Below are 12,500 nucleotides of genomic sequence, written 5' to 3'. Positions count from 1 at the left end.
GAGTCCATCGTTCACACAGCCCCACAGTGTCAGATGGTGTGTTAGCTAGCTCAAAGAGAAGATAAATGCAGCGGTCATCATGGGCCCCCAGGTGAGCCATTCATTATCAGAATCAGAACAGGGTGTAATTCACAGGACCATCTATTCATGGACTCACTCTCTCTCATGTCTCTGTTTCACCACCTTGATCAAACATTTATGTTCAAGTATGAAATGGAAAGTAGAAAGTGAATAACTTTTCAAAAGAAGTTCACAGAAACAGACACATACTGTATTAAGCGTATTCCTTGACTAAAAAACATGTTTAATCTCCACTGAACGTGCTTTCTAGTCCAGGACAAGGCTTAATCTATGTCTGGTAAACTGGCCCTATAAATCTGCTTTTAAAGTAACTACCCAGTGTTACCAAATTTCCATGACCTATGACCTATAATTACTCACAATATGAGTGAAATAGTTTTCTCCCAGAACATTTAAATAAGGCATGTTAATGCAGCTTTGCTGTGTTAGAATGGTGTGGGTGTGTACCGGTCATTCAATTATTAATACGAGTAGACCGCTGATTGGCCAGCCCATCCTCATGTAGACCGCTGATTGGCCAGCCCATCCTCCTGTAGACCGCTGATTGGCCAGCCCATCCTCATGTAGACCGCTGATTGGCCAGCCCATCCTCCTGTACACCGCTGATTGGCCAGCCCATCCTCCTGTAGACCGCTGATTGGCCAGCTCATCCTCCTGTAGACTGCTGATTGGCCAGCTCATCCTCCTGTAGACCGCTGATTGGCCAGCCCATCCTCATGTAGACCGCTGATTGGCCAGCTCATCGTCCTCTAGACCGCTGATTGGCCAGCTAATCCTCCTCTAGACCGCTGATTGGCCAGCTCATCCTCCTATAGAGGGCTGATTGGCCAGCTCATCCTACTATAGACCGCTGATTGGCCAGCTCATCCTCCTCTAGACCGCTGATTGGCCAGCTCATCCTCCTATAGACAGCTGATTTGCTTTTCTCTAATTTATGTTTTGGCCACAAATACGAGTATAGGATGAGTCAACAACAATATTTGGATATGCGCTAACCCTTTACACTCAGGGGGAATTAGCCAAAATGGATATGGCCAAATGTAAATGTTTCTTAAAGAGAAAATATGAAAATGCATAAGCATAGTTGGACTTGAAAGGGTTTGGAGATTCTGGGAAAACTATTAGATCAAAGGAGTCATGAGTGCATTCAGGTACGTGTTCCTCTGCAAATGTTCTTCACAATAAACAAACATAGGCTCACTGTGTTCAGAACAACCCAGGGTATGACGTGATCTTGTAGCTGTACGTCAAACATAGGCTCATTGTGTTCAGAACAACCCAGGGTATGACATGATCTTGTAGCTGTACGTCAAACATAGGCTCATTGTGTTCAGAACAACCCAGGGTATGACGTGATCTTGTAGCTGTACGTCAAACATAGGCTCACTGTGTTCAGAACAACCCAGGGTATGACGTGATCTTGTAGCTGTACTCAAACATAGGCTCATTGTGTTCAGAACAACCCAGGGTATGACGATGATCTTGTAGCTATGACGTGATCTTGTAGCTGTACGTCAAACATAGGCTCATTGTGTTCAGAACAACCCAGGGTATGACATGATCTTGTAGCTGTACGTCAAACATAGGCTCATTGTGTTCAGAACAACCCAGGGTATGACGTGATCTTGTAGCTGTACGTCAAACATAGGCTCATTGTGTTCAGAACAACCCAGGGTATGACGTGATCTTGTAGCTGTACGGCAAACATAGTGATCATGAACATTGACACTGTATTTGACATGAGTTATATGACATGGAAATGTTAAGTGCATATTGGACTCAGCGGGTGTTTGGCTTGCTTGTATGACATCAAAGCGGCATTTATTATAATCCTCAATATCTTATCTTTCAAAATACATAGTCCTTTTAATTTACAGCATTTCCCTCACTCACAACTAAAAGAAATTGCAAAAGTTGCCCAATTACCAGGAGGGATGAGGGGCAACTTCTTGTCGTGTGCAAAACGTCTGTCAGTCAAAACCCATACAGAGCTGTGATGTCATTTATAGCATGTTACTGTACAGCCACTGAGCTGTGATGTCATTTATAGCATGTTACTGTACAGCCACTGAGCTGTGACGTCATTTATAGCATGTTACTGTACAGCCACTGAGCTGTGACGTCATTTATAGCATGTTACTGTAGTTACTGTATGTTTTACATGTTACAGCCACTGAGCTCTGATGTCATTTATATTTATAGCATGTTACTGTACAGCCACCTTGTTCGTCATTTATAGCATGTTACTGGCCTTATCATTTATAGCATGTTACTGTACAGCCACCTTGTTCTAATTTATGGCCTTATCAGTGCCCAGATCTGGTATTTTCGAACAGTCTACGGGTTAACAGAATATTAACTTAAGCTGTCCAATCAAATCTCTTCTCCTAAGTCCCTTCCTTGACTCCAAGTCAAGGTCCAATCACTGTCTGTCTCTCACCATCCCGTCCAATCATGTTGTTCTCACCTTCTCCAGTAGGTAGTTGTTAATATGGCCGCCGGTAGGGTCGCCGTTGAAGTTGAAGTTGATGTCCATGTACTTCCCAAAGCGGCTGGAGTTGTCGTTGCGGTTGGTCTTGGCGTTACCGAAGGCCTCCAGCACACAGTTGGACTTCAGAAGAACATTCTTGACACTGTGTCACAGGGGAGAGTGTGGTCATCATGGATAACAGCAATAGCAGATGACAATGTGTCCCAAAGATTGAGAAGAGAGGAAGAGAAAGAGGTGAATAAGAAGTTCTTCCATTGTCCATTTTTTTTTCCATTGTCAATGTGCAGGGGTACCAGTACTGAGTCAATGTGCAGGGGTACCAGTGCTGAGTCAATGTGCAGGGGTACCAGTACTGAGTCAATGTGCAGGGGTACCAGTACTGAGTCAATGTGCAGGGGTACCAGTACTGAGTCAATGTGCAGGGGTACCAGTACTGAGTCAATGTGCAGGGGTACCAGTACTGAGTCAATGTGCAGGGGTACCAGTACTGAGTCAATGTGCAGGGGTACCAGTACTGAGTCAATGTGCAGGGGTACCAGTACTGAGTCAATGTACAGGGGTACCAGTACTGAGTCAATGTGCAGGGGTACCAGTACTGAGTCAATGTGCAGGGGTACCAGTACTGAGTCAATGTGCAGGGGTACCAGTACTGAGTCAATGTGCAGGGGTACCAGTACTGAGTCAATGTGCAGGGGTACCAGTACTGAGTCAATGTGCAGGGGTACCAGTACTGAGTCAATGTGCAGGGGTACCAGTACTGAGTCAATGTGCAGGGGTACCAGTACTGAGTCAATGTGCAGGGGTACCAGTACTGAGTCAATGTGCAGGGGTACCAGTACTGAGTCAATGTGCAGGGGTACCAGTACTGAGTCAATGTGCAGGGGTACCAGTACTGAGTCAATGTGCAGGGGTACCAGTACTGAGTCAATGTGCAGGGGTACCAGTACCGAGTCAATGTGCAGGGGTACCAGTACTGAGTCAATGTGCAGGGGTACAAAGTAATTGAGGTAGATATGTACATTTAGGTAGGGGTAAAGTGACTAGGCAACAGGATAGATAATAAACAGCAGTTTCCAGTTGTCAGGGATACAGTGTTTTCAACCTAACTACCGTTTCCTCTGTAAAAAGGATGTGGGGATTCAGCTCCGGCGACTTTTTTCACCTGCTACGTTATGTTAATGCAGATAGTCCATGTATCTATTTGGTGAACTATTTAGCAGTCTTATGGCTTGAGGGTAGAAGCTGTTCAGGGTCCTGTTGGTTACAGACTTGGTGCATTGGCACCATTTTTCCGTGCGGAAGCAGAGAGAGCAGTCTATGACATGGATGGCTGGAGTCTTTGGCAATTTTTAGGGCCCTCTGACACAGCCTGGTATAGAGGTCATGGATGGCAGGGATCCCAGCCCCAGTGACGTATGCACCACCCTCTGTAACGCCTTGCGGTCGGATGCCAAGCAGTTGCCATACCAAGCAGTGATGCAGTTGGTCAAGATAGACTCAATATTTAAAAAATAATAATTATTGAACCTTTAATTAACTAGGCAATTCAGGTAAGAACAAATTCTCAATGGTGCAGCTCGGAAAAAAATTGAGGATCTGATGGCCCATGCCAAATCTTTTCAGCCTCCTGAAGGGGAAGAGGCGCCATCTTGTCTTCTTCACGACTGTGTTAGTGTGTGTGTGGATCATGTTATTTCCTTAGTGATGTGGACACAGAGGAACTTGAAGCTCTTAACCCGCTCCACTACAGTCCCGTCGATGTGGATGGGGGCGTGGCTCTGCCCTCCGTTTCCTATAGTCCACGATCAGCTCCTTTGTCTCGCTGACGTTGAGGGAGAGGTTGTTGTCCTGGCACCTCCTCCCTATTGGCTGTCTCTGACCTCCTCCCTATAGGCTGTCTCTGACCTCCTCCCTATAGGCTGTCTCTGACCTCCTCCCTATTGGCTGTCCCTGACCTCCTCCCTATAGGCCTCCTCCCTATAGGCTGTCTCTAACATTCTGACATTGCCACTGATGCAGTATATGCTGTATGTCTTTCCAGAATCTCCACTCTAACCCAGTCAAATATATAGTGTTATTTAACAGGGGACAAGGGAGCCTCTTCAGAACCTTCTGAACCCAGCGACACCTCCTGGTTGACCTTTAACACGGATGACTCACCTCTCGACCTCTGCTCTCTGGCTGGGGTTGGTGATGGCTGCGATGTACTGCATGATGTATTTGCTAGCCTCTGTCTTTCCGGCGCCACTTTCTCCTGGGACACACAGACAGCTCACAACATCTACATGTATGTAGCAGTTCATGTACATTACTAGCAGATTTTGCAACCAGATATAAATTAGTAGATATACAGTACCAGTCGAAAGTTTGGACACATCTACTCATTCAAGGGTTTTTATTTATTTTTTACTATTTTCTACATTGTAGAGTAATAGTGAAGAAATCACAACTAGGAAAAAAACACATATGGAATCATGTAGTAACCAAAAAAGTGTAAAACAAATCAAAATATATTTTATATTTGAGATTCTTCAAAGTTGCCACCCTTCGCCTTGACAGCACACTCTGGGCATTCTCTCAACCAGCTTCACCTGGAATGCTTTTCCAACAGTCTTGAAGGAGTTCCCACATATGTTGAGCACTTGTTGGCTGCTTTTCCTTCACAATGCCGTCCAACTCATCCCAAACCATCTCAATTGGGTTGAGGTCGGGTGATTGTGGAGCCCAGGTCATCTGATGCAGCACTCTATCACTCTCCTTCTTGGTCAAATAGCCCTTACACAACCTGGAGGTGTGTTGGGTCATTGTCCTGTTGAAAACAAATGATAGTCCCACTAAGCTCAAACCAGATGCGATGGCGTTTCTCTGCAGAATGCTGTGGTAACCATGCTGGTTAAGTGTGTCTTGAATTCTAAATAGATCACTGACAGTGTCACCAGCAAAGCGCCCCCACAACATCACACCTCCTCCTCCATGCTTCACGGTGGGAACCACACATGCAGAGAGCATCCGTTCACATACTCTGCGTCTCACAAAGACACGGTGGTTGGAACCAAAAATCTCAAATTTGGACTCTTCAGATTTCCACCAGTCTAATGTCCATTGCTCGTGTTTCTTGGCCAAAGTAAATCTCTTCTTCTTATTGGTGTAATTTAGTAGTAGTTTCTTTGCAGCAATTCGATCATGAATACCTGATTCACACAGACTCCTCTGAACAGTTGATGTAGAGATGTATCTGTTACTTGAACTCTGTGAAGCATTTATTTGGGCTGCAATTTCTGAGGCTGGTAACTCTAACGAACTTATCCTCTGCAGCAGAGTTAACTCTGGGTCTTGCTTTCCTATGGCGGTCATCATGAGAGACAGTTTCATCAAAGTGCTTGATAGTTTTTGTGACTGCACTTGAAGAAAAGTTCAAAGTTTTTGAAATTTTGCTGATTGACTGACATTCATGTCGTAAAGTAGCCTAGTGGTTAGAGTGTTGGACTAGTAACCGGAAGGTTGCAAGTTCAAATCCCCGAGCTGACAAGGTACAAATCTGTTGTTCTGCCCCTGAACAGGCAGTTAACCCCCTGTTCCTAGGCTGTCATTGAAAATAAGAATTTGTTCTTTAACTGACTTGCATAGTGAAATAAATGTAAAATAAAATAATTTTAAAAAAGTAATGAAGGACTTTTGTTTCTCTTTGCTTATTTGAGCTGTTCTTGCCATAATATGGACTTGGTCTTTTACCAAATAGGGCTATCTTCTGTATACCACTGCTACCTTGTCACAACACAACTGATTGGCTCAAAGCATTAAGAAGGAAAGAAATTCCACAAATGAACTTTTATCAAGGCACACCTGTTCATTGAAATGCATTCCAGGTGACTACCTCATAAAACTGGTCGAGAGAATGCCAAGAGTGTGCAAAGTTGTCATCAAGGCAAACAAACGGTGGCTACTTTGAAGAATCTCAAATATATTTAGATTTGTTTCATACACATATGATTCCATATGTGTTATTTCATAGTTTTGATGTCTTCACTATTATTCTACAATGTAGAAAACAGTAAAAAAATAAAGAAAAATCCTTGAATGAGTAGGTGTGTCCAAAACTTTTGACTGGTACTGTACATATTTGCACTTCTACTATATAAGATCATGCGTTGTAAATTAAAGTTTATTTATGGCATGAATCCACCTTAACTTAAGGATCGGACCATTTTTTTCCATTTTCACCAAAAATGACAAAAATATCAGGACCTGAAGCAAGGATATGCATATTCTTGATACCATTTGAAAGGAAACACTTTGAAGGTTGTGGAAATGTGAAATTAATGAAGGAGAATAACACATTATATCTGGTAAAAGATAATACAAAGAAAAAAAACATGAGGTTTTTTGTAATTATTTTCTTATGCAAGAGAAAGGCCATAGTGTATTATTCCAGCACAGGCACAATTTAGATTTTGGACACTAGGTGGCAGCAGGGTATGTGCAAAGTCTTAGACTGATCCAATGAATCATTGCACTTAAAAATGTTAATGTTAAAAATGTTGTATCAAGACTGCCAAATTTGCCAAATTGGTTTATTAATAACTTTTCAAGTTGATAAATGTGCACTCTCCTCAAACAATAGGATGGTATACTTTCACTGCAATAGCTACTGTAAATTGGACAGAGCAGTTAGATTTACAAGAATTGAAGATTTCTGCCAATATCAGGTATGTCTATGTCCTGGGAAATGTTCTTGTTACTTACAACCTCATGCTAATCGCATTTGCCTACTTCAGCTCAACCGTCCCGCGCGGGACCCACCTATCCTGTAGTTAAAGTGTGTCTCTACTGTCAGTCACCAACCATGATGTTACTCTTCATATGACTAATGTAAGCAGGTTGACATTTATTGTCATGAGTCTTATCCTGGAGGCAGAACTGAGTAATTTCCCTTAGATAAGCCAGCTGCAAAGTCTAAATTGGCTATATTGTCTAATTCATGATTTTTTATAAAAATTCTTTAGCTTAATTTAAGGTTAGGGTTAGGCATTAGTGTGGTTAGGGTTAGATTTAAATGCCGATTTTTATGACTTTGTGGGTGTGCCAACTAGGGACCACTCTGCAGAGCTGCCTGCAGAACAACGTTTGTGAAGAAAAACGCTAACCTGCATCAATAGCCCGCTATAAGCACACACAGTAGATGAGGAAACAGGACATTATGAGTTAGTGCAACTAAGAAATGCCCATTTCACCAACAGTAAGTGGAGACCAATACGCATCATGTTCTGGAGAAGTGGGGAACTGATAACCAGTCAGATAGATAGTGACAGACAGAATGGTATGATGATGTTTTCATAAAGTGATTGTGCGCCTCTTTTTGTTATTTATTGAGCAGAACACAGATATTTAGTGAGCAGAACACAGAGATGTTTAGTGAGCAGAACACTGAGATGTTTAGTGAGCAGAACAGAGATGTTTAGTGAGCAGAACACTGAGATGTTTAGTGAGCAGAACAGAGATGTTTAGTGAGCAGAACACAGATATTTAGTGAGCAGAACACTGAGATGTTTAGTGAGCAGAACACTGAGATGTTTAGTGAGCAGAACACAGATATTTAGTGAGCAGAACACTGAGATGTTTAGTGAGCAGAACACTGAGATGTTTAGTGAGCAGAACACTGAGATGTTTAGTGAGCAGAACACAGATATTTAGTGAACAGAACACTGAGATGTTTAGTGAGCAGAACACTGAGATGTTTAGTGAGCAGAACAGAGATGTTTAGTGAGCAGAACACAGATATTTAGTGAGCAGAACACTGAGATGTTTAGTGAGCAGAACACTGAGATGTTTAGTGAGCAGAACACTGAGATGTTTAGTGAGCAGAACACTGAGATGTTTAGTGAGCAGAACACTGAGATGTTTAGTGAGCAGAACACTGAGATGTTTAGTGAGCAGAACACTGAGATGTTTAGTGAGCAGAACACTGAGATGTATAGTGAGCAGAACTGAGATGTATAGTGAGCAGAACAGAGATGTTTAGTGAGCAGAACAGAGATGTTTAGTGAGCAGAACAGAGATGTTTAGTGAGCAGAACACTGAGATGTTTAGTGAGCAGAACACTGAGATGTTTAGTGAGCAGAACACTGAGATGTTTAGCGAGCAGAACACTGAGATGTTTAGCGAGCAGAACACTGAGATGTTTAGTGAGCAGAACAGAGATGTTAAGTGAGCAGAACACTGAGATGTTTAGCCAGATAAGATCCTAACTATCCATTCACCATGCTCTCTGACCCTCTCAGAACCAGCTAACCAAGGTCAAACAGGCTTGCAGGACTAAAGGAGGTAAATTATGATGATTGGAGTGTGAGGTGTTGTGTAACATGGAGTGTGAGACAGACCTGAAACGACGATGCAGGTGTCTTTGGCTCGTCTCTTCATGGCCTTGTACGCAGCGTCGGCCACAGCGTACAGGTGGGGAGGGTTCTCGTACAGCTCCCGGCCGCGATAAGCATTGATGTCCTCCTTCCCGTAGATGTCCATCTGTTTGTAAGGATTGACTGACACCACCCCCTCTCCTATGAAGGTGTAGATACGGGCTTTCTCAAACCTACCAGGCACACAGACAAACACAGAGACAGAGCTGACGTTATTTTAGCTTTTTGAAGTATGGTTTCAGCTTTTTTTTTTTTTTTTTTAAAAGGCTTGAATTTTTACTATCCAAATAGAAATGTAGGAAAACAGAACAAAATCCTTTTGATAAGAATCATTTGTGCCACAGAAAAGCTTCTATGTATAGTCTACACACACTCTAACCACATTCAACAGTAAGGTTCCACCCCATTAACACCTTGCCCGTTGTGGTGAGCGCAATGTTTACACAGCAACAGGGTAGAGGCCATTTCACAGAGAAACACCCTAACGTTAAAAACCCACATATCTGTGCATCTAAACTCAAACCTCCCACCTACTCTCAAAATGGACACACCCACCCCAAAAGTATAGGAATTGACGTGGATGGGAAGTGAGAACAGGAAGCATGGGAAGTGAGAACAGGAAGCATGTACAAATTGTGTCTCAAGAGGAGTCGCTTCCTCCACCTTGTTTAACTTGCCTGGGTATTGATTTTACTTGTGGCACCTATCCTGCTGATTTTAAACCTAATTGCCTATTTCTGTGTGGAAATGTAGGATGTACATCACAAGTTACAATAATCAACTCCATGACCTGCTAAACAAAAATATACATCTATCACAACCTGTGATAACCAACACGGGTACAAACAGTCATTTAGATCATTATACTAAGACTTGGATCTTAGAGTCACTGAAACTGTCTGTGGCAGCCGCTGGTCCTAGTAGTAATTGCCCAAAGCGGACAAATAAAGTTGTTTAAGTTGAATCCTAAGGGGTGTTATTAGAGAAAACTTGTCTTTCTCTTCAACCTTTTTCTATCTGACTGCTCCTGCAGACGTTGCCATGGGGTCAGGCCGGGCCTGATAAAACTAATGGGAACTTCAGGGAATAAAAAATATGGTGTATACACCATCCAGGGCTGAGAACCCTAGCGTGTCTGCTGAGGCCCCTGGCGGGTCTGCTGAGGCCCCTGGCGTGTCTGCTGAGGCCCCTGGCGTGTCTGCTGAGGCCACTGGCGTGTCTGCTGAGGCCCCTGGCGTGTCTGCTGAGGCCCCTGGCGTGTCTGCTGAGGCCCCTGGTGTGTCTGCTAAGGTCCCTGGCGTGTCTGCTGAGGCCCCTGGCGTGTCTCAGGCCCCTGGCGTGTCTCAGGCCCCTGGCGTGTCTCAGGCCCCTGGTGTGTCTGAGGCCCCTGGCGTGTCTGCTGAGGCCCCTGGTGTGTCTCAGGCCCCTGGCGTGTCTGAGGCCCCTGGGGTGTCTGAGGCCCCTGGCATGTCTGAGGCCCCTGGTGTGTCTCAGGCCCCTGGCGTGTCTGAGGCCCCTGGGGTGTCTGAGGCCCCTGGCATGTCTGAGGCCCCTGGTGTGTCTCAGGCCCCTGGCGTGTCTGAGGCCCCTGGCCCTGGCGTGTCTGAGGCCCCTGGCGTGTCTGCTGAGGCCCCTGGTGTGTCTGCTGAGGCCCCTGGCGTGTCTGCTGAGGCCCCTGGCGTGTCTGCTGAGGGCCCTGGTGTGTCTGCTGAGGCCCCTGGTGTGTCTGCTGAGGCCCCTGGCGTGTCTGCTGAGGCCCCTGGCGTGTCTGAGGCCCCTGGCGTGTCTGCTGATGTTTTACTACCACTGTGAAATACTCTTAACTCCTTTTCAACTTCACATTCTGAAGATGACGGAATCGGAGGCTAATTGTTTATATGTGGTTTCTCACTGTCTCAAGGGAAGGCATGTCCCAACTTTACCAAACTTAAAATCTGTCTGTCTGCTTTGGCAATGTGAACACATGTTTCCTATGCCAAGAAAGCCCTTTGAATTGAATTAAGAGAGAGAGATACATAAATAAACAAATATATATATAAATAATGGTCAGGTGCAGCAAAGAAAGACTTGGCCTTAACTGAAAACACAGAACTAACATCCACAACATGTATTATTTATTTATTTACCTTTATTTAACCAGGTAGGCAAGTTGAGAACAAGTTCTCATTTACAATTGCGACCTGGCCAAGATAAAGCAAAGCAGTTCGACAGATACAACGACACAGTGTTACACATGGAGTAAAACAAACATACAGTCAATAATACAGTATAAACAAGTCTATATACCATGTGAGCAAATGAGGTGAGAAGGGAGGTAAAGGCAAAAAAAGGCCATGGTGGCAAAGTAAATACAATATAGCAAGTAAAACACTGGAATGGTAGTTTTGCAATGGAAGAATGTGCAAAGTAGAAATAAAAATAATGGGGTGCAAAGGAGAAAAATAAATTAATTAATTAAATACAGTTGGGAAAGAGGTAGTTGTTTGGGCTAAATTATAGGTGGGCTATGTACAGGTGCAGTAATCTGTGAGCTGCTCTGACAGTTGGTGCTTAAAGCTAGTGAGGGAGATAAGTGTTTCCAGTTTCAGAGATTTTTGTAGTTCGTTCCAGTCATTGGCAGCAGAGAACTGGAAGGAGAGGCGGCCAAAGAAAGAATTGGTTTTGGGGGTGACTAGAGAGATATACCTGCTGGAGCGTGTGCTACAGGTGGGAGATGCTATGGTGACCAGCGAGCTGAGATAAGGGGGACTTTACCTAGCAGGGTCTTGTAGATGACATGGAGCCAGTGGGTTTGGCGACGAGTATGAAGCGAGGGCCAGCCAACGAGAGCGTACAGGTCGCAATGGTGGGTAGTATATGTGGCTTTGGTGACAAAACGGATTGCATTGTGATAGACTGCATCCAATTTGTTGAGTAGGGTATTGGAGGCTATTTTGTAAATGACATCGCCAAAGTCGAGGATTGGTAGGATGGTCAGTTTTACAAGGGTATGTTTGGCAGCATGAGTGAAGGATGCTTTGTTGCGAAATAGGAAGCCGATTCTAGATTTAACTTTCGATTGGAGATGTTTGATATGGGTCTGGAAGGAGAGTTTACAGTCTAACCAGACACCTAAGTATTTGTAGTTGTCCACGTATTCTAAGTCAGAGCCGTCCAGAGTAGTGATGTTGGACAGGCGGGTAGGTGCAGGTAGCGATCGGTTGAAGAGCATGCATTTAGTTTTACTTGTAATTAAGAGCAACTGGAGGCCACGGAAGGAGAGTTGTATGGCATTGAAGCTTGCCTGGAGGGTTGTTAACACAGTGTCCAAAGAAGGGCCGGAAGTATACAGAATGGTGTCGTCTGCGTATAGGTGGATCAGAGACTCACCAGCAGCAAGAGCGACCTCATTGATGTATACAGAGAAGAGAGTCGGTCCAAGAATTGAGCCCTGTGGCACCCCCATAGAGACTGCCAGAGGTCCGGACAGCAGACCCTCCGATTTGACACACTGAACTCTATCAGAGAAGTAGTTG

The 12,500-nt window shown here is 44.3% G+C and overlaps 1 protein-coding gene across 1 annotated transcript in view; it reads right to left on the bottom strand.

Annotated features, from left to right (window-relative positions):
* Positions 1-12,500, bottom strand: part of myo1g (myosin IG) — an 81,778-nt gene that overhangs the window by 63,940 nt on the left and 5,338 nt on the right. Inside the window, exons 2-4 of the mRNA XM_042295146.1 lie at positions 8,950-9,158; positions 4,733-4,826; positions 2,549-2,714 (exon numbers count right to left, since the gene is read on the bottom strand). Of these exons, the coding sequence (XP_042151080.1) occupies positions 2,549-2,714; positions 4,733-4,826; positions 8,950-9,158 (469 nt within the window). The remainder of the gene's footprint in view (positions 1-2,548; positions 2,715-4,732; positions 4,827-8,949; positions 9,159-12,500) is intronic.

This window comes from Oncorhynchus tshawytscha, linkage group LG13, assembly GCF_018296145.1.
Source record: "Oncorhynchus tshawytscha isolate Ot180627B linkage group LG13, Otsh_v2.0, whole genome shotgun sequence".
NCBI lineage: Eukaryota > Metazoa > Chordata > Actinopteri > Salmoniformes > Salmonidae > Oncorhynchus > Oncorhynchus tshawytscha.
Note: the sequence above shows the minus strand (reverse complement) of the source record. Positions and strands in the feature narration are given on the sequence as shown.